At 36.9% G+C, this 22,914-nt stretch overlaps 1 protein-coding gene across 2 annotated transcripts in view; it reads right to left on the reverse strand.

The window, feature by feature from the left end:
- The window catches only part of RSPO2 (R-spondin 2), a 163,528-nt gene that overhangs the window by 57,852 nt on the left and 82,762 nt on the right, over positions 1-22,914 (reverse strand). For both annotated transcript variants that reach the window (XM_007075833.3, XM_042973548.1), the window contains exon 3: positions 1,109-1,252. In XM_007075833.3, the coding sequence (XP_007075895.2) occupies positions 1,109-1,252 (144 nt within the window). The remainder of the gene's footprint in view (positions 1-1,108; positions 1,253-22,914) is intronic.

Below are 22,914 nucleotides of genomic sequence, written 5' to 3' on the forward strand. Positions count from 1 at the left end.
TCAGGGAAGCACATAGGGCTCTATTTGTAATTTTTTATACTTAAGGATTTCATAAGAGTTTCCACTGAACATTTGTAATGGGTGTGGGTCTTGCCTCTCAAAAGGAAATTCAACATTCTGAATATTCTCTTCTGATGACTTTCTTTTTTTTTTTTTAGGGTGTCACCTGTATGAACATATTAACCCCCACATAAACAAGAATATAAGTACACATTTCTTCAAAATCCTGTCATTTGAATGTGTTCTCTGCAAATCTTCAAATAGATCACTAGACTATTTCAACAATATTTCTGCAGAAAAAAAAGTTCTCATTTTTGAAGTCCCCATTTTAAGGGGATGCAAAGTCTCATTTAATACACAATTCTGTCATAAATCCTCTCACATGTATAACATGTCAAATAGAATCCAGGGTGGTGAGAAGGGGGTGTGATGGTAATGCCATTACACCTGGATGTTAGATTCGTTAGATTAGGCATTCATCAAAATGTAGGTACTCACAGATCTTTACATTCTAATCAGTTGTCTAAAAATAGCAAAGTGTTTTTCAAACACTCAAAAATTGTAACATTTTTAAAACATGTACTCCTAACTATTCATGAACAGTGTATATTAAGTTACACATTCTAGATACCTAAATTTAGTAAAGAGTAACATTGTTTTAATACACTTTCCAACATGCAGCAAATAATCCACAAAACATTTTGCACAAAATTTTTCTTTTCAACTTTTTAAATGGCTAAACAGGAAGCTCCATAATTAAGATACATTAAAAAGTGATAGAATAGTTCATGGTACTGCTTGAAATTTCGTTTTTTACAACTTCTAATATATGTGTTACAGATGATAAAAACATACCAGCATTTAAATAGTTGAACCTAGCCAATGTATGACTAGCAAATTTTGTAGGAAGATTTAATAGGACACTACCAATGTCACGATGCCTAAAAAAATTCAGCAAGGCAGCAAAGAACTTAAATAATTTTCAGTTCTAATTAACAAGAGAACCAATTTGTTTTTAGGTTAAATATATCCAGCATGCATAATTTTTTCAAGGAACAGGTGTTAAAATAAAAGTTGACGTTTGAAAGTTACATGAAAAACTACTCACCCACACATTCCATGGTTTCATCTAATGGTGCAAAACCATCTGGACATTCATCAAAGCAACGGCCTCTATGCAAATAAAAGCCTACTTTGCACTTGGTACAAAAGTCTTTGCTAAAGCAAGAATCACAGTTTTCTATTCTGCATCCTAAAAACAATTTTAAAGAGAAAAAGAAAATTTCAGTCAAAGAAATTTACTTGTTTTGCAAATAAAACTCACAAACTTACCGGTTAGCTCAATCGAAATTCTAGTGGTCAGAAAAATATGTGTTCAACTCATTTGTTTCCTAATGCCATCTCATTCTAAATCACTCCTACCTCTTCCAACAGCTCACCACATCAATAGGCTAAGAGAAAATTCCAGCCTAGGGCCCTAGGCAGCAAGCATAAGACCCTTCAGAAAATTTTGCAACTCCAAATGAGATTAAAACAAAGGATTAAAAAGAAAAAGAAAACACGCCCACTACAAATTGCATTGCTGCTGGGATTGAAATCTGTTCTGCTCTTCAAAAGACCTACAATGAAAAACACAATGGGAATACTCTAATCAGTATCTTCTGTTTTCAGGACAGTAAATTAAAATTCTCTTTAATGTTAGTCAGTGCTGACATTTACTTTCAGCAGAAGGTGTCTTAACTTGGAGGGATAGTATAGTCACTCTTTTTGAAAGCTTACAATGTGCCAAAGGCTTTACATGCATTTCCATTTCGTCTTTATAATAATCCTATAAGGTAAGCAGTACTATCCCTAGTTTGCAAAAAAAGGAACGAGATCAAGAGAAAGTCACACAGCTAATAGTGGCTGAGGTGATTCTGAAAGGCCCCCAAACTGATGGCCTTCTAAATCTGTATTCTTTTCTCTATAACGTGCTAACAGAATTTCTCTAGGAACAGTTTGTTAAAAAGAAGTGCTTTTAGGTCTGCTATTTCTGGGTTTGAATCCCAGCTCTCCTCTTAGCAGCTCTGTGACTCTGGGCAAGTAACTACAGAGCTCTGAGTGTCTATTTCCTTCTGTATAAAACAGGGACACATCACTGACCTTACAAGACTATTATTGTGGAGATTTGTAATAGTATATGCAAATTGACTGGCTCATAATAGGCAGTCTGCACACAGAAGCAACAGATTAGAAACGTGTATGTTTTCCACTAAACCACACACATTTCAACAAAGTGTAAAAAGAACCAATTTATAGACTAGTATTCTAGGTCAGATTCCCTGGTAGACCGGTAACATCTGGACTGGAGATAATTGGCTTACACAGGTGAAAATAAATATACTCTGCTCTTCAAGGAGAGGAAAGAAGAGAAGGCTGGAGGACTGGTTAATTGAAAACTCAGGTTTTCAACAGATTATATAGTGCATTACTTGTAAGAGATTTAGTTGACGGCAACTGACAATATGTTAACCTCTAGGAAAACTCCATGGCATCACTTTTATTCATTTAACAAGCCTCTGAATGTCACTACTGTATTTGGTCCTTTAATAATTCAGAAAAGCTTTAAAATGTACAGTTGCTGCAAGCAAAGAGATAATGGAATAGAACATAGAACCAAAACAGGACATCACTGAATATTAAAATTTTGAAAATTGAGAAAGCAAAATGAGAAAACAGAATTTAAAGACTAAAAAATATTTTTTTGAAATAGACTACAGTTTAAATAATGAAAGTTTCTGGACCCATAAAAAGTAAATAGCAACCTTCACCTTTCAATCTTGGGTCTAACAGGCTTCATGCATTAAATGACCACCATGACGCATCTAAGTCTGTTCCTAAAATGTTTTAAATTTACAACTGGAAAACCAATGCGTAGAAGTCCATAGTCAAATTACACTATCACTCTTTGGGGGAGGATAGTGGGTAAAGAACAATTTGTCACCCCACAAAATATGCATTTGTAATCTTAAATGCTGTGACTTATATTTTAATAAAACTGTCATCTATAGCTGGTCAGTTGGTTCTTAATCATGACCAAAATACATTGTGTCCACAAATTGTTGGTTGTCTTGCTTTTTCAAAAAAGCAAGCAGCCCTTCCTATTAGCTGAATTATTTTTCAAAATAATTATAAACATTCCAAAGGATAAAATAGAACTAAAGGGTGAAGACAACAAAGCATTTATATTAAGAAGAGAAAAGAGAACTATACACTTCATAAATCTGCGGTTATCTACAAGGTCTGAGTTTTCTTTAAAACATGGATTATGCCAATAAGCTTTTTGGCCTAAAAGTTATAGCAGTAAGCATTTGGAAATAATTTTATAAGGTCCTCTGCCCATATTTACTCTTACTTGTAGCTCCCTTTCCTCATTTCATTCCATGCTCCTAATACCAGTTCACAGAATGTGGAATTTCTGAAATACCTATCATTCTATGTAAAAATACCTAAAGAAAATCTTGATTATTTGTCCTCAAATTTAAGGAGAATAAATATCTGATGCATTCAAACTGTAGACTACTACAACCATGAAGCAGCACAGGGTGAATTATAAGCAGTGACTGAGAAAATCTCTGAGATCTATCAGTAAGTTAAAAAGGCCTGTTGCAGGATATATGGAGTATGGTGCAATGACTGCACATGTGTGTATGTATGAAGGAGCCTAGAGAACTTGGGAAAGAGGTGGTGGAATTTTGAAATATGTTAAAAATTATACATTTCTGAATGATCTGAATCTTTAATTTTTTTTTTTAATTTTTATTTGAGAGAGAGAGAGAGAGAGAGAGAGAGAATATGAATATCTTAAGCAGGCTCCATGCTCAGCCAGGAGACTGACATGGAGTTGGATCCCATAACTTCGGCATCATGACCTGAGCCGAAACCAAGAGTCATATGTCCAACCAATTAAGCCACCCAGGAGCCCCTGAATCATATGAATCTTTTATAATTTTAATGTGTTTGTGTATTAAAAGTAAAACAGAAAAATTTATTTTAATGAACACTGTGACCTGATTAAATTTACAGAAAACAACACTATATTAACATTCTGAAAGAAGTTATTTTGATTTTAACAGGCATTCCATCCCCAATTATGCCACACACAATTTCTTTTCAGAGTTATGTGCATGAAATTATACCCCTTATATGATAATGTTGAACTACCTTAGCCTTCAAAATACACAACTGACCATCTCATCAATATCCTTCGTTTCCATATGTTCAATGGTGCTTTTCCTTCATTCAAATCATTAGGAGAAAAAATATCAAAATATTTATTTAACAAAGCATTTAAACAGAAGCTTTGATTGGCACCAAGTCCTGACATGATCTGAAGCTCCGCTAACCTTCCTGGGTCTCAGGGATCCTGCCACAACATAAAACCAACACAGGCAGCCCACACACTCAGAAGCCTAAACTGAGAGCGCATCAAATCAAATACCTTTGAACCAAAAGCTTTTCAAAGCAACTGTCTCAACCACCTACCCTGCCAGTCTACTTCTTGACATGCTTCCTGGAACCTCTTTATTACCAACTCCAGTTCCATCCACAACCGCCTGTCCCGTTCAGCCACTTCTCCCAGATCTAACTCTTCTGCTTTGGAGAAAACTACTATTTGTAGGAACTTATAGTTCCAGGTTCCCCTCTAGCCTGTATCCATTCTCTCCCAGAAATTTCTTCAGCTTGTGATCTTTAAATAAGTGGGATTCACATCAACCTTATTAATTCATTTATATAAAACATTCTCGTTATCCATAAAAAAATCAAAACAGGTGCAGAAGATACAGAACTACTCGTATTTACCTGAATGGTACAACAGGACTGCTTCCCAAAAATAGCTATTTTATTAACAGTTCAGGAAAATCCTTATGTCAATTTTATAAATAAATGAGTTTTAAAATACCAATGAGATCATTCAATAGACTGATCAACTTTAGAAAACTCTATATGGCTTAAGAAAACAGAGATACCAGAGTTTGCTGAACAGAGGTCTCCATAAAAATCTATACTTTGTCCTTGTTCAGAAATAAGACCCTACTTTAGCCAACTTACATGCTTCTAAATTACAGTGCCTCCTCAAAAATGTAATCCAAGTGAGCACTGCCAATATTGGTTTAAGTAAAATTACTGTCCAAGTGAAACTGTGTCCAAATACAATCTGATGGGGCTGTCATTTGGCAAGGGGAACTTACTCTGGCCAAGAAACAAAAATAGGGTAGGTACCCCTCTCCTGTCCCTCCACAGTACCCACACAGGCTCCATTATAACATTTTTCAAATTACACTGTAGTTCAGTTCAATAGTTCATTCCAAGCATTCCCCAAAAAAGGAGCACATGCCAGGTATTGTACCAGACCCTGAGAATATAAAATTATAATACCCATTCCCTGTCCTAGAGGTGCCAAAGACAGGGGGGCATGAGGCACTCACAAAGCACTGCAATATAGCATAGTAGATATTAAAGGCATGTGCTGTGTACATTAGAGGCAGAAAATACAGATCCATTTCTGTTCTGCCATTACAGTTTTTCTTTCAGTCTGTAAATTCTTTGTTGCTAACACAGTGCCGGACACATGGTGGAGTTTTAATGCTTGCCAAATGAATGAACACAAGTGCCATTTAAAAACTCAATTCCTTTATATTTAAAAACCCATTCGAATGCTAGGGATGAGATTGCTTGCACATGCCCTGTAAATATCTGTTATATAGAAAGAAAAGCCATGGTTGCTGGAAAGGAATGCAAATCGTATTGGAAGAACAAATAGTCCAACACCTGAAAACAATTATAATAGAGAACTTAAGTATTCAAGTGTGGCAGGTAACATATGCCATGGAAGTTGGAACCTCAGCTGGGCAGGTTTTAAAGAGACAGAGGGAAGAGTGGAGTCTTGACGAGGGTGACTCCATTCATAATCACACAACAGAAAATTCATATGGCACATGATGAGCCCAATGAAGAGTGGCTTAAATGAGCTGGAGATCAGAAGTGGAAGATGGTTACTTTAGAGTAAATGGTTACTTTGCTGTAAGTGGGGAATTTACTTCTTATTTTACTTTGTTTCAAAAAAGGAAGTTATAAATCTCTTCAATTTTGTGTGACTTCAAGTATTTAAGTCATAATTAAAATTAATAAAAATGAAGTTAGGCTCAAGATTAGGGCTTGGTCTAGCAGGGAGAGAGTCTTGATAGATTCTTGAGCATGAGAGCAACATGACCAAAATGGTAACTGGTTTGTTCCCTGATTTCAACAGACAGAAGCATATAGGGCGCCTGGGGGGCTCAGTCAGTTAGGTATTGGACTCTTGATTTCAGCTTAGGTCATGATCTCATGGTGATGAGATCAAACCCAGAAGGCAGGCTTTGTGCTGGGCATGGAGGCTGCTTAAGATTCTTTCTCCCTCTCCCTCTGCACTGACTGTGCCCACATGCCTGCCCACCCTCTCCCTCCCTCTCTCCCTCTCTCTCAAAAAAAAAAAAAAAAAAAAAAGTGCCAGAGGCCAGGCATCATGATGGAGAGCTAGAGGCTCAGATGAAAAAGCAATGTTCCTGCATTTCAGGATCTTGGTCTACTAGAAGCAAAGGTACAGCGGCAGGCAATGAGGTAATAATGTGATACTCCTTCGTATATACAAAGGGAGCAGGCAATGAATACTTTAGGAAACTTAAGTTTCCTGAAAGAAGAAAGAATGGAGGTAAGGAAAATCACCAAGAGGCTCAACACTAAAAGGTAATGGTCACAGGAAAGGGAGTTACAATGAACCAATAAAAGTGACAAACTGGGTAGAAGAGATGAAAAACCGAGAGAAACAAAAGATGCACAATTCCCCCCACCCCCAACTTTGGTATCAGCTCTCTCAGGGTTTTGGCACACCAGGAGAGGAAGTTTTGTTTATCTTCTCACCAAAAATCTAGATGACAACAGCCATCTTTTAAATGAATATCTCAGATGGCAATCAAGTAAACAAGAGAATTAAAACCTTAAATTAAAAGCATAGAAAAATCAGCCTTTGTTAAACCCAACTGTGAAAATGTAATTCCATATATTGCAATTAATTATTGGAGAAAGGGAAGCAATCGGTGAGGTAGACAGGACCTCAGACACATACAAATGAACATTTTTCTATTATTTTTTGGTCATCAAGACTGTCAGGTACAGGCTGTCTTAGCACAACATGAAAATCTGACTGCTAATTGTTCAGCTGCCCTTTATTGTCAAAGCACCAGCATCTCCATTCAGAATGTGGCAGATGCTGACACCCACTAGGGGTATTTATTCTTTGGATTGCAGCTGTATCAAAAAGCATCAAGCTGGCCCCTGGAAAACCCCAGCTCGGTATACGCTAAAATTTTAACAGAAATTCAAGGGACAGGTTGTTCCAAAAGACATTCAGAATTAGAATTTTAGCAATTTTTCACATGGGAAGTAGTAAACTGTGCAACTTAATATGAGGTTTTTTTTTAATTGTTTAAATATTTTTAGGCTTCTCTAACAACTTCAAATATTCTTGTTTAACATTCCTTCTCAAAACTTGCAATGGCTTATGTATACTTAACTGAAGTTTTTAAGCTTTATGTTACCAAAGTCATGCGTTTTCTAATATATACTATTGCAATAATCCCATTAGACTAGGGAATGATGAAAATTATGACCTAAAATTTTAAATTACATTTTTTGTAGTATTGCCTAGTTATACACAGCTCATGAGAAGCTTCATGATATTTCAACCTAAAAAAATACATAAATAAAGGACAGACTCAGAGGTTTCAGGACTCAAGTTTTCATACTTACTATTTGAGTGATGACAGAGAAAACCAGTACTACTGAGTTAAAAGAAGATCCAGGGTGGAAGTCTGTGTAAAACCCATTGCAATGGGTTTACGTTAAGATTGCCTTTATTAATTAGGAGAATTAGCACAGGATGAAATTCAACTATGTCAAGTGCAGAATAGGAGACTCAGAACAGGATCCAAAGGCAGGAAACAAGAACTATGTTGAGAATATCATGACCTTTCAAATAGTACAGTGGTTAGCAGATCTGAGGTTAGCATCTTGGCTCATTTACCATTATGTGACTGTGGGCAAGTTGGCAAAACCCTTTGCCTCAGTATCATCATCTATATAAAAAAAAAAAAAAAAGGTTAACATCAGTCCTATCTTAGGGTTTTTGAGACATTTCAGAAGCTTGATAAAGGCAAAGATTTCAGCACAGTATCTACTGCGTAATTAGTGATCAAAGAATGTGAGCTATCATGAGAGTAAAACTTTACCAAACAGGATAGTCCAAGATGGCAGATTAAAGGAAGAACCAACAAAATACCAGGATACTCCATTTATAGTAGATATACAGATGCGCATATATATATATAATCATTTTAATAAATATTTATATATTTGCACTACTCAAATGAAAGACATTATCCTGAGACTAATGCCTGTACTCAATATAATGGCTTTACCCTTCCTTTTTCATTTTTATTTTTTTAATGTTTATTCACTTTAGAGAGAGAGTATGTAAGCAAGCAGTCAAGGGGCAGAGAGAGGGAGACACATAATCTGAAGCAGACTTCAGGCTCTGAACTGTCAGCACAGAGCTCAATATGGGGCTTGAACTCATGAACCATGAGATCATGACCTGAGCTGAAAGTCGGACGCTTAACCAACTGAGCCACCCAGGCACCCCGTGTGGCTTTACACCCTTCTTTAGGCCATGCAGCTAAAGAAACAGAACACAATCATTTGTTGGTTACCTACATGAGAAGTCATCTACTCAAATATTAGGAACCAGGATTTAGGAAAATGGATCTAAATGTAATTTTGACCTTAGAAGTAGGAGAAATTACATCCTCTCTGTGCCCTACTACTCCTTTCACCATCAGATGGGAGGGAAAATACCAGACCTAACCATACCATAGGATTGTTTGGAGCATCACATTTAAAATGAGAACAAAAAGAACAGGTGAAAGGTACCACATAATTTTATCACTCCCTAGAGCTACATAAGCCTACCCAAAATATTGCTATCTTGTGTATCACAAAATATTAAATAGATATTACTAGAAAGGTGCAGGGCCCTTTACGTAAAATGAAGATGTTCAATTTATGAAGGGCACTAAATGTGGTTTATCATGGCCATTGGGGCAGTGACCACAAGGGTTGCAAAATTCTGGCCTTGTTTGTAACTTTAGTCAAATTTTAATTAGATAGGATCAATGGAAATTCATATGTTGTTTTTCAGATATCTATAGAGTTTTACCTTGCATGCCAAAAGTGTCTTATTTCAACTTTAGAGGATACATATGCTATCAAAAGTATTTTGTTTTCCTGACTCATTTTAAAGTGTTACAATAGTTCATTAAAAAAAAAAAAAAACACAAAACACAAAACCTTGGGGCACCTGGGTGGCTCAGTCAGTTACGTATCAGACTCTTGATTTAGATTCAGGTTATCATCTCAGGGTTTCTGAGATCAAGCCCCACGTCAAGCTCTGTGCTGACAGCATGGGTCTGCTTGAGATTCTCTCTCTCTCTCTCTCTGCACCCCCCCATTCATGCTAATATATAAATAAACTTAAAAAATAAATACCCAAAACTCAAATTGGGAAATATATGTTGGTAGATGCATTCTAATATTAGAATGTTTAAAAATTATGTCTGGCCCACCCACAGAAAAAAATCTGAAGAAACACTGATGTTTATGTAAAATCATGCAATCAAACAATGAGGAACTATAAAAACGTTGGCTTCACTTCCTGTATATTCAAGTGATGCATATTTGAAGTATTCTCAAAATAACTGAAATTAAAACTTGGACACATTTACTGAGAATACAAAGGCAGGTGTTTAAAGGGACTTTTTTTTTTCCTATTTAAAGCAAATGAGAGGGGAGGACAACTATCTCAAATGGAAGGAATATGGTAACAATGAAACAATTGTAAAAATCATAAAGCAAATTCATGTCTCTTATCAGATTTTATTTTCCTACCAAGTAGCAGATCTCTCATCTTGGTTACACCTTGTGTGCTTTTCCCTTTTTAACTTGTCAATTTTTCATATTAAGGTGGAACCAGAGCAGTTTATTATAAACTTCAGACCTGAGATTTAGTTGAACTTTTCCAAATGTTGGCAAATACACCTCTGTCCACCCAACTAAACAGCAAAGTATATGGAAGCTAACATGGGGTTGCTCTCCACTCAACCCTTATTCAAGGAAAACAAGAAGAATCTCTTAATCCCTTCACACTCCAAATAGGCTAGAGCAAGAAACATCAAACTTTTCCTCTAAAGGGCCAGATAGTAAATATTTTAGGTTTTGTGGGCAATGCAGTCTCTGTCTAAACTACTCGACTCTGTTGTAGATCAAAAACAGCCATAGACAATATGTAGTGCATGGCTGTTTTCCAGTAAAACTTTATTTATGAACACTGAAATTTGAAGTATCATTTTTGTGTACCACAAAATATTGTTCCCCCTTTGACATTTTTCTCAATCACTTAAAACTCTTAAAGCTATTTTTTACAAGGGCCCCCCAAAAAGCTGGCAAGCCAGATTTTGCCCATGGGTCATAGTTTGCTGAGTCCTAGGCTAGAAAATGATTGAAATCCATGGGCACATTGAAGGAAGAAAGAACCAGGCTTCATGTTTAAAACACCAAATGGTAGTATTTAAGCTTAGGGAGGCATAATGATGTCTTAAATACATCATCTGGTGTGTACATAATACAAATATCAAGTGAACAAGACGCTGCTGGAATTGAATTATCTCAACATGGGAACATTTGTACTTCCCTGGTTTTCGTACTATATTGATAAATCAAGAAATAGGACTCCTTAGGAGTTGTCAATAGATCAAAATTCCATGCTGCCTTTAATAAGCCTGTGGTTTCTTGACTACATATGCATTGACTAGTCAGTGAAGTGTTAGCTGGAGAGAAAGAAGGGAGAAAAATTTTACCAAACAATGCATTTTGGTTAAAACCTGCATTACAGTTATGCCTCCTGATATACAGGCTGATATATTTGCCCAACTCTGTGAAGGCAGCTTTGTTAGTTCTGCTTATCCAGTTTGATTACAATAATAGATAGTTTCAGCCATGCAATGCAGAGGCTGCAAACCCTCGGGCTTGCCAGTGGACTCCTCAGAACTGCTTACTTGCTCCATAAGTGGGGATAACACTTCTTCTGTCCTAGGATTTCCAGGAGCAAATGAAAGGATGGATGCGAACACACTTTAAAAGCTTAAGTGCTAAGTAGAAGCTTTGTTTGCACAAAGGAAAACAGACCACAAGGTAGCACCTGCCTTTAAAGCAGAATGATTCTGTCAAACTTGGGTCTAAACTGAAAGGAGAGGCTCATTCAAGAGAACTACAAACTCCTAAGAAATTAAATGTAAGTGTGAGAAAGAAGACTTCTTCTGTTACGTATCAGAGCAAGTGTTTTAGGACCCTAAATTAAAAATTTTTTAAATCTTCTGTTAAGAGTCCTGAAAATTACAAAGCCATGTTACAAACTACAAAGTCACAGAGAAGAAAATAAGTATTCTAGCTCTCAGGCTATTTGATATAATTTGGCTTCCAGAATAAATAGAATGAGTGCTCCATGATTTTTCTTTAGAGGGTTGTGTAATACGATCAAAGCAGGGTGTGCTCACAAGGTGCTAGAACATCACTGCTGTGGACCAGCATACGAAACATCCATAGTGTGAAGTGAAATCACCATTACTGTCGCTGTTGATGGCATGTCTGCTGTGGTCTGCTTCTTCAAATCTTGATGGCTTAGCCACACCGGGGCTATAGGTCACAATGACCTAAACTAAGATGGCTCTGGGGTGCCTGGGTGGTTCAGTTGGTTGAGCGTCCAACTTCGGCTCAGGTCACGATCTCATGGTTTGTGGAATGGAGCCCCGTGTCAGGCTCTGTGCTGACAGCTCAGAGCCTGGAGCTTGCTTTGGATTCTGTCTCCTTCTCTTTCTGCCCCTCCCCATGTGTGCTCTGTTTCTCTCTCAAAAATAAGTAAATGTAAAAAAAATAAATAAAATAAAATAAACTAAGATGGCTCCGCCTTAGCCACAGAAAGACCACTGTGATCTTCCAAAGCTCAAGTTTAAAATCCTTCAGCAGCTTCCCTTTACTTCCAGGTTCAGTTCAAACCCTTGATTTTAAAGCCCAACATCCCTCTGTCTGGACATATCCTTCTACTTCCCTTGCCTCATTGCCATGGTACCTTTACCCTGGCAATGCTGAAGTTTCCTCTAAACTCCCCATGCCCTCCCAGCATCCAGGTACCTGAGACAACAATTCTACTCTCATGGTTTTTCTTACATTCATCATAATCCTCCCGTCAAATGAAGATCTCATGAAGAAAACAGAACATGTCTTATTCTATTCTGCATCACAGGGCCTAGCATAGGTGCTTGACATAACACTGGATGACAGGTATAGCTGCCAAATGACTAACAAATCCATTAAATTTGTATCAGCTTAAAATAAATACCGAAACGGAGTCTGCCTTGTACATTTTAATGCAATAGCATGATTTTGGTATAAAAATACTTTACATTATAAAGAGCTCCATTTCCGAATTAGGCACCAACTGATTATATATGGTGTTGAAGCTCTTAGATCTTTTTTTTTTTTAATCTTTGTCTAAGAAACAAGAAGTATGCATATTCCTTAACTGTATACCAAGTAGAAATGAGCATTGCAGGGAGATAGGATTTTGCAGAAACTAGACTTAAAATATATATAAAGTCACAAAGAGACCAATATGAAAATGGTGACTGCCAACAGTAAATATTACTCAGTTTTTTTTTCATAGACTTATGACAGTTATTGGAACTAGAAGACTATTGCCCTAGACCATACTATGTAACTTGTGTAAGCTTGCAAAGCTAGTTACTTTTAGAGCTCAAATCAAAGCTGAGTTCCTTCTAATCTAGTGCTCTTTTAAAGATGTGATTTAAGGGAAATATAAATCAAAACCACACTGAGATATCACCTCACGCCAGTCAGAGTGGCTAAAATGAACAAATTGGGAGACTATAGATGCTGTAGAGGATGTGGAGGAACAGGAACCCTCTTGCACTGTTGGTGGGAATGCAAACTGGCGCAACTGCTCTGGAAAACAGTGTGGAGTTTCCTCAAAAAATTAAAAATAGACCTACCCTATGACCCAGCAATAGCACTGCTAGGAATTTACCCACGGGATACAGGAGTGCTGATGCATAGGGGCACTTGTAACCCAATGTTTATAGCAGCACTCTCAACAATAGCCAAATTATGGAAAGAGCCTAAATGTCCATCAACTGAGGAATGGATAAAGAAATTGTGGTTTATATATACAATGGAATACTACTTGGCAATGAGAAAGAATGAAATATGGCCTTTTGTAGCAACGTGGATGGAACTGGAGAGTATTATGCTAAGGGAAATAAGTCATACAAAGACAGATACCATATGTTTTCACTCGTATGTGGATCCTGAGAAACTTAACAGACCATGGGGGAGGGGAAGGGGAAAAAAAAGTTAGAGAGGGAGGGAGCCAAACCATAAGAGACTCTTAAAAACTGAGAATAAACTGAGGGTTGATGGGGGGTGGGAGGGAGGGGAAAGTGAGTGATTGGCATTGAGGAGGCCATTTGTTGGGATGAGCACTTGTTGTATGAAAACCAATTTGACAATAAATTTCATATTTAAATAAATAAATAAATAAATTCATATTAAAAAGATAAAGATGTGATTTAACCACAAATTGATTTCTCTCTTTAGAAGATAAAATCTAATGTCTTTGATCCTTAGTGGGATTGAAAACACTTAAACTGACCATTTCAGAAAAAAAATTGTCAAAGAACCTGATATTTTTCTATATGCAGGTTTGTAATTGTGCATAGTAGTTTCTTCTGTATTCCATGGTTTATTTTTTAAGGAACAATATGACAGTATCTCAGTCACTGGGGTCACACTGTTACTGGATAATTGTGCAACTCTGGGGAAGTTCTTATTTAGAAACCTCAATATACATATTTCTGGTGAGGGTTGAGAGACAGGAGGCAGAGAGAGTGAGAGAACTAACCAGGTCTCTTCCAAATCTATATAACAATAATTTTTTTTTAATTAAGGGAATTTCTACATGCCTGACAGAAGCCTTGTAGGGCTGTGAACACACACACACACACACACACACACACACACACACACTCATTCTGATCAGTTTAAGTACTTATTAATTGAACAAAACATCCTTTTAAGCACTATTTGAAATGGCTGTTACTATTTGTTTTCTTTTGCACAACACATTAAAAGCTACTACTTTCTCTTTACTTGAACTCCACTTACAAAATGATGAGACAGGAGAGATTTCACAATACACCCAATTACATAGAAAAGTATCACCCAATTACATTCATCATCATCTATCCTCATCATCATACTAAAAGAATAATAAAGACAGTGAAAAGGGCTGTCACATGATGAATAGCAGCCTACCTGGTTGCTTCACTGTACCACCAGCTTCCTAATGATCATCAAGAAGTTAGTGTCTTTACCGTTACAAGATTTTATTTTTTTAATATGAAATTTATTGTCAAATTGGTTTCCATACAACACCCAGTGCTCATCCCAACAGGTGCCCTCCTCAATGCCAATCACCCACCTTCCCCTCTCTCCCACCACATCAACCCTCATTTTATTCTCAGTTTTTAAGAGTCTCCTATGGTTTGCCTCCTTCCCTCTCTGTAACTTTTTCCCCCCTTCCCCTCCCCCATGGTCTTCTGTTAAGTTTCTCAGGATCCACATACGAGTGAAAACATATGGTATCTGTCTTTGTATGACTTATTTCCTTTAGCATAACACTCTCCAGTTCCATCCACGTTGCTACAAAAGGCCATATTTCATTCTTTCTCATTGCCACGTAGTATTCCATTGTGTATATAAACCACAATTTCTTTATCCATTCCTCAGTTGATGGACATTTAGGCTCTTTCCATAATTTGGCTATTGTTGAGAGTGCTGCTATAAACATTGGGGTACAAGTGCCCCTATGCATCAGCACTCCTGTATCCCTTGGGTAAATTCCTAGCAGTGCTACTAGGAATTTACCCTTATGAGATTTTAAATATTAAAGGTAGTTAATAGGAATGTCTTCATTAAATATATAAGTACTTTCAATTTTTAGCTTATATGTCCCATGAACTTATAAAGGAATGCCTCTTTAGAACAAACCAAAACGCATTTCAAGAATGCTTGAACAAAGAACATGGGTTGTCACTAGTCAGACACACATTCCACTATCAACTCTGCTAAGCACCAGTGGGTGACTTTGAATGAGCTGAGCTGCTTAACTTCTCTAGGCTTCCCCCACCCCTCCCCGTTTACTTGCCTCAAATAGTCAGGTATATGCATAAACTGTGGAGAAGATTTAGCCAAAAAGAAAGTACTAAATAAGTGTCTATTGTTAGTAATAAGTTCAAGGTGTCTTTTACAGAAGAGCAACTAATGTTACAGAAACTGCTCTCCTCTCAGAGACCCTGAGTCACCTAGGATTCATATCAATTATTCAGTTCATATGTAGCGAGCACCTTTTAGATGACAGGCCCTTGACTGGCTGGCCTCAGGCAATTAAACTGTGGCTCTGTGGAGACCAAGCTTGGATACAATCCCCTGAAACTAAAGTCAATTAACAAATGTTTTGTTTTATCCCAATCATAGGTGCATCAAAACCTAGCCAGCTCTCCTGCAGGGATGGAATTTCTTAAGAAAGCATAAGAATCAAGAGACCTAGCAGGTGACGACCTCTCAATTAGCTTCTGATAAGGGGGCAGCAGGGCCATCCTCACAGTCCCTCCCCTAAAGAACTATTCTTTAACTTTATCCAGTTATGGTCAGTTTATTAACTGGCTGGTAGCAGCTCTTATAAAGGTGTAAAAGCCACTTCAGCTAATCAGACTTTCCCAGCTGGCAGTAACCTGTTAACCAAGAGAACATGTTTTCTGCAGAGCAGCCTGTAGGTCAAGGTTCTTTTTTGGGAAAGGAACCAGCTTAAGAGAATGCCTTATCAAAGTGTGCCAATTAAAAGTGATGACCTACCCTCAACCCTGCTCAAAAAAGACAGATTCTAAAGCTTAACAAATAATGTGTTTTGTGATTTTATTTTCTCTAAGAGCAGCAGCATGGAGTAGTTAAAGAAACATGGCTAAGTGAAATAAATCAGACAGGGAAAAGCAAATATTGCATGATCTCACTTATATGTGAAATTAAAAAGAAAAGAAAAAAAGAAAAAAGAAAGAAAAAACAACTCATAGGAGAAAAACAAAAACAAAAAACATCAGATCTGTCGTTACCAGAGGTTGAAGGTAGGGTGAGGGGGAACTGAATGAAGGTGATCAAAAGGTACAAACCTCCAGTTGTTAGATAAGTAGTAGGGGTGAAACATACAAGGTAATGGCTACAGTTAATACTGCTTTTTGGTATATGTGAAAGGTGTTAAGAGAGTAAATACCAAAGATCTAATCACAGCTCATTTCTTTTCCTTTATTTTTTGTATTTACATGAGATGATGGATGTTAACTTATTGTGGTAATCATTTCACAAGATACATAAGTAAAATTTTGCTGTACACCTTAAACATACACAGTGCTATATGTCAATTGTATATCTCAGTAAAACTGGTTTAAAAAGAAAAAAGAAACAGGCATTAGAATCAGAGAGAATCCTTTGATATTTGTCTTTCTCTGACTAATTTCACTTAGCATAATACCTTCTAGTTCCAACCACTATATGCTAACTTGGATGTAAAATTAAAAAATAAAATAAAAATAAATAAGAAATAAATAAAACAATTAGAATCTTAGATCTCATTCTTAGCTCTGCTTCATAAGCATGTCCTTGGGTAGGTTTCTGAACCTCTTTGAGCTTCAATGGTAAAATGTAAACACTTACCTACATCACAGGGTTGTTGAGGGGAGTGTTAGAATAGCCATTCCCACCAGAAATTTGAGGAGAGGGGCTGACTAGAATAGCAAAAAGCAGTAACTTCTGGAGGCAGTTATAGAATCACAGAATATTAGAGCAATGACCTCCTAGCCTCCCCTAATTTTTAAAGATGAGGACACTGGGACTCAATATGAACTTCACCTATCATCAAAGAGTAAGTTAGGACACCTGACTGACATGTAGCTCAGGAGCCAGCTGTGGACAGAGCGATCAGAAGGGTCCTCTCGGTCTAAGTAGTCACCATGATCCCTCTTCTTCTGCCCATAAACCCTCCCCTGTTTCTTCCTTTCATAATATGACCCAAACAATTGTTTACAATTCTTCAATTCATGGAGTGCCAGGGTGGCTCAGTAAGTTATATGACAGACTCTTGATTTTTGACTCAAGTCATTGATCTCAGAATTCATGAGTTCGAGCCCCACATTGGGCTCCATGCTGATAGTGTGGATCCTGCTTGGGATTCTACTCCCTCTCTTTTACTCTCTCAAAAATAAACATTTTTAAAAAGCTTCAATTCATATGGAAGCTATATTTCAATCAGAATCTTTTGCAGTACCTGTATCAACAAAATCAAAAGAATAAATTAGACTCTAAGATACCAGACATAATTATTAATTAGAACACTCAACATGCCAGAATACATAAAGTAATGGAAATCTCAGAAGAAGGAAGAGCAAGTCATGAGAAAGTGGGGAAGGCAAAGACAGGAGCCTGAGAAGGAAGGATTCAAGAGCATTAGAAGCCTGGCTGAAAGCCAGTGTATTCTATTTCATTGTGATCAGCTTAGTAGAGTCCACGAACAGATACATTATTACTGATTATGATATTGATAATTAATGATTGATGTGGAGAAGGACACACATTTCCTCAAAATATCCTCATTATGCTTAGGTGGTACTAAAACTGGTCTTTTACTAAATACAAAGTGGCCTATTCCATAATCAGTGATGGATGGAGACAACATAATTATTACATTGCAGCAATTTTCAAAGGCTAGTTTCTGACCCGGCCAAGTCAGCATCACCTGGGTATTTGTTGACAATATAAATTCTTAGGCACCATTTCAGATCTACCCAATAAGAAACTCAGCACATGGAGGAAAGCAACCAGTGTTTTAACAGGCGTTAAACACAAAATGCCCCCTAGCTCTTCACTACCTTGCCACCCAGGCTAGATGGCGAAGGCAGAAGAAAATAAAGCTAAGTTCCACTGTTTCCACAGTCTTCCAATGACTATTCTCACCTTACTGCTAACATGTCCCTTCTCTGACCTCTTCTGATTCTGTGATACATCTACCCTATTTGTCTATTGTGCTTTTGCAGCATTTTGGGTAATAGTGATTACACAATACCACTGTCTAATTTGTATCAATTTCACAAGCAACCCAGTTGGGTCCTTAGTCCATCCATAGGCATCTTCTAAATAAAGACATTCTTAATTTTTAGTTTTATTTTACTTCTCATATAATCCCCCAGACACTGAGATCACAGTAACATATTTGTCAGAGATCTGCTTCTTTACAGATATTTAAACACACATCATATGGACTTTACGGTTCTCAGAGTCAATATATGCATCCTGCTCACTTATAGTTCATAGTTATTCAGATTTGATTAAAAACATTTTAAACACTTCTGTTCATTTTAAATACCTAGGCCCTTTTCCTTTAAAAAAAATTAATGTTTATTCATTTTTGAGAGACAGAGTGTAAGTGAGGGTGAGGCAGAGAGAGGGAGACACAGAATCAGAAGCAGGCTCCAGGCTCTGAGCTGTCAGCACAGAGCCTGACTCAGGGCTTGAACCCACAAACCAAGAGATCATGACCTGAATGAAGCCTGAGGCTTAATCGACTCAGCCACCCAGGTGCCCCACCCTTTTTCCAAATGCATCATTAAACTTCATGATTCAAGAATGGCAGGTATTTTTAAAAGTACTCAAATTTGACATGCAGTAATTCTTTAAAAACCCTTCAACACTGGTCTTGCAGTTCACAAATTAAGGGATGGTTACATTTAACTGCGAATTTTCTTGTATGTTCTAAATTACTCATTTTTAAACCTATGTCATTTCAAAAACATAATGCTAACATTCTCTTAGCCTAAAACACATTTTTACAAAGTGCCAAAGAGAAGGGCAGAATCATCAAATACAGAAGAAGGAGCTAAAAACAAAAGTAGCAAATTCTCTGGATGCAGATCTCATTTCTGTAATTTTTTGTTTACAAATTATTTTTGAAAATACACTGCCTCTGGCAACAAATGTATATGTATTTTCTTATACATAAAAAGTTAATCCTTTTCCTGCCACTTCAGCATATTTCTGATCCCCTTACTGGTAAATGAATAAAACAAATGCTTGACTGATAGGATATAGATACTTTATAGATTTCTGATTAGACAAGCCTTTCATCTAAGGCTAGTTTTCCCACTTAGGTCTTGGATCCTATGTTCTTCTGTCTCCTCAGTGACCTTGTTTCTTCAATCATTCCCCTATTTCTCCACCTCATATGGCTCTTTCCCATTCAAGTCTCCTTCCACCACACACACACACACACACACACACACACACACACACACACACAATCTCCTAATTCAAGAGCCATCTTGCTATCAATAGATACTTTTCAACCAACAATCACCATGTCTGCTTGCCTAAGATTCCATGTGCTCCCTCAAACCAGAGCAATGAGGACAGTGCCCCAATAGTAACAATGAAACTCCTCCCATAAAGGTCAACAGTTCTATTGTTTAAACAATATCTCCCCCATTGCTGAAATCCATCCAACCTTTAGAAAGTGTATTTCACTCAGTTTAGGAAATTTCATCCATAAAGTAAAAATACCACAATTTTGTGTTCAAGATTATAAATGGAGAGTTCAATGGATTATCACAAAATGGGCAACATATGCAACCATAATACAAGTCAAGAGGAATGTTAGTGCCTCAAGAACTTTTGTGAGGTCTTTGAACAATCACTCCCCTCTCTTCTCCCTCAACTACCATCTTGACTTGTAATCAAAACACATATAAAAGATTACTCATGATCTCTGTTAGATCTATATTTTCTCATTTTATTTTTCAAAGAAGCATGCAGAGTAGGTCATAGTATTTTCTGCCAAAGACTAAGTTTAGAGTTCCCTTGAGAGCTTTGAATGCTTACATCTAACTGCCCTTGGGGTACCTTTCCCCAGGATATCTCATACCACTTTGAACTCAACATGTCCCAAAACACCCATTCTCCACCATAATGGCCTTTCTTGCCAGCACATATGTACCTTCTCTTATTCCGTACCTTCATAAATTCACTACCCAACTTCCAAGCCAAAATCATAAGAGTAATCTCAGTCTCCCTTCACCTTTAGTCAACATCCCATTATCAAGTCCTGTTGATTATCCCTCAATATCTCTCTCATTCCCATTTCCACTACGATTACCTTCATTTATTCATTGAATAAATGTGTTGAGCCCCACTATGTGTCAACACTGTTCTGCAGATCGTAAGCCTGTACTCAAGCCAAACAGTCTTAAATCCCTTCCCCTCTTGGAGCTTACATTCTATTGGGAGAAGTGAATAAAACAGGCAAAACCTTGAGTATGTTAGCTACCCATAGTGCGGAGGAAGGAAGGGAGGAAAGGAGGGAGTGAAAGAATGAGGAAAGGGGGGAGAGATAAAAAATGAAGTAAGGAAACATTGGGAAGGAAAGTTAACATTTTAGACAGATTAGTCAGGGAAGGTCTGAGGAGGAAATATCTATTCTCATTTCATTTTTTTTAACCTAGATTATTGCCCTTGCCACCTTCATTGCTGACTTCCCTTTAACTCACATTTCATTCTGCCAAAAGAAAAATACTTCCTCTTCTTATTCCCCTACTTAAAATCCTTCACTGACTACTTGTGGCTTCAGGAAGGTGCTTAAATTGACTAACTTTAGCACAAAATGTCTGTCAAACTCAGTCCCCGCCACCTTAACTATCATTTCTGGTTATGCAGTGGAACTGGACTCAATCACCTTCCTTTTTGCTTAACAGTGGATGATTTTCTGTGTGTCTCCACACCTTCAAGTGTGCTTTTCCTTTCTTTTTTTCTTACCTAGAATGCTTAATCCTAACAATTCTGAAAATGCCTATAGTCTTTATAAGGGTCATCTCCCCCATTGATGAAATCCACCCAACCTTCGGAAAGTGCGTTTCACTCAATTTAGGAAACTTCATACAGAAAATAAAAATAGTATGACATCCTCTGCACGCTTCTTTGAAAAATGAGAAAATATGTATCTAACAGAGTAATTGGTAGCAAACAGAAGCAAATTAGCACCCTTTATCACACCCCCACCCTGAACTAATTGATTACTTGTCTGCCTGCTCCACCGGAATAGGGTTTCTCAGCCTCAATGCTACTGATGTTTTGGGCCGCATGGTTCTTTGTTGCAGGGGGCTGTCCTATGCCTTTGTCTAATGTTTTGCAGTATCTATAGTCTATCTACCAGCATCCCTTCAACTGTAATAACCAAAAATATCTGCAAACATTACCGCATGTCCCCTAAGGGGAGAAGTTACCCATGGTAGAGAACCACTACACTATACCATAAGCAACTCAAGGGCACCAACTAATTATGACTCATTACCGTATCGATAGGTAACCGGTACAAAATCCAGCACAAAGGAAGTGTTCAATAAACGCATAGAAGAACCACAATCCTGACTCCTAGTACCACAGATTAGTTTTAACTATTTTCACAATGTATGTCAATGTATCATTTTATGACTTCCTTCATTCAACATTACATTGTGAGATTTCTCTATGTTGCTGCATGTTGAGGTAGTTCATTCATTTCTTTTATATATTTTCTTTTTTAATATGTTATGCATTTTTTCAATGTTGTGTTGCTTGGACATTTGGGTTGTTTCCAATTTATAGATCTTTATAAAGGATCATGAGAATCTTTTATATGTGTTTTGGTTACAAGTCAGGATGGTAGTTTTGTGGAGGCAGAAGAGATAGGAGTGATTGTTAAAAGACCTCATAAGCATTCTTGGGGCGCTAACATTCCTCTTGACCTGTACTGCAGCTGCACAAGTTGCCCTTTTTGTGATAATCCGTTGAACTCTCCATTCATAATCTTGAACATAAATTTCTTGTGATATTTCATTTAAAGTTTTTTAATCACTAAGAACAAGAAAGTTTTGCAAACAGAAGAAAAAAAGCCAGAGATTCTGGTAAATGTCATATAATGCCAATATTCAGGTAAAAAACAAATGAACTTCACCTTACCAAAGAAAATATTAAACCAAAAAATGCATTTTTTTGTACTTTTTGTAAATAGCACTTATTGTTAGACGCAAGGGCAAATGTCTGCTATTAGTTAAGATGTGGACTGGTGCAACTTTTCTAGAAGGCCATTTGGCAATATATATCAAAAGTCTTTAAATATGTGATATTGTTCCATGTTAATCTTAAAGCTGAAAATATGCTTTTATGTTTAAAAGTTTATCTTATGTAAATCAGATAAATGTATAAAACTAAAGTGTGTATATGAGAGACTATATAAGAATATTCTTCATATTATTGAAAAACTAAAATCAAATTCTTAATAGGTGATTAAATATATTAGGATATATCCACTCAGTAGGATATATGCAGCCATATTTAATGACATTAACATAATGTTCAAAATCCATTAAGTTGAAACAAGTTACAAAATAGAACAGGGGTACACTTGTAAAGGGAGAAAGACATACATAGAAACAAAAGTTGAGGGTAGAAGCCAAATGTTAACTTTATCTTTGAGTGTTTTTTTTTTATTTTTGCTTTTGCTGTTTTTTTAAGGCCTATGTGCTTTCTAAGCTTTCTACAAAGAATATTTGTAACTATCTAAGGAATAAAGTTTTTTCA

The sequence above is a fragment of the Panthera tigris genome, chromosome F2, assembly GCF_018350195.1.
Source record: "Panthera tigris isolate Pti1 chromosome F2, P.tigris_Pti1_mat1.1, whole genome shotgun sequence".
NCBI lineage: Eukaryota > Metazoa > Chordata > Mammalia > Carnivora > Felidae > Panthera > Panthera tigris.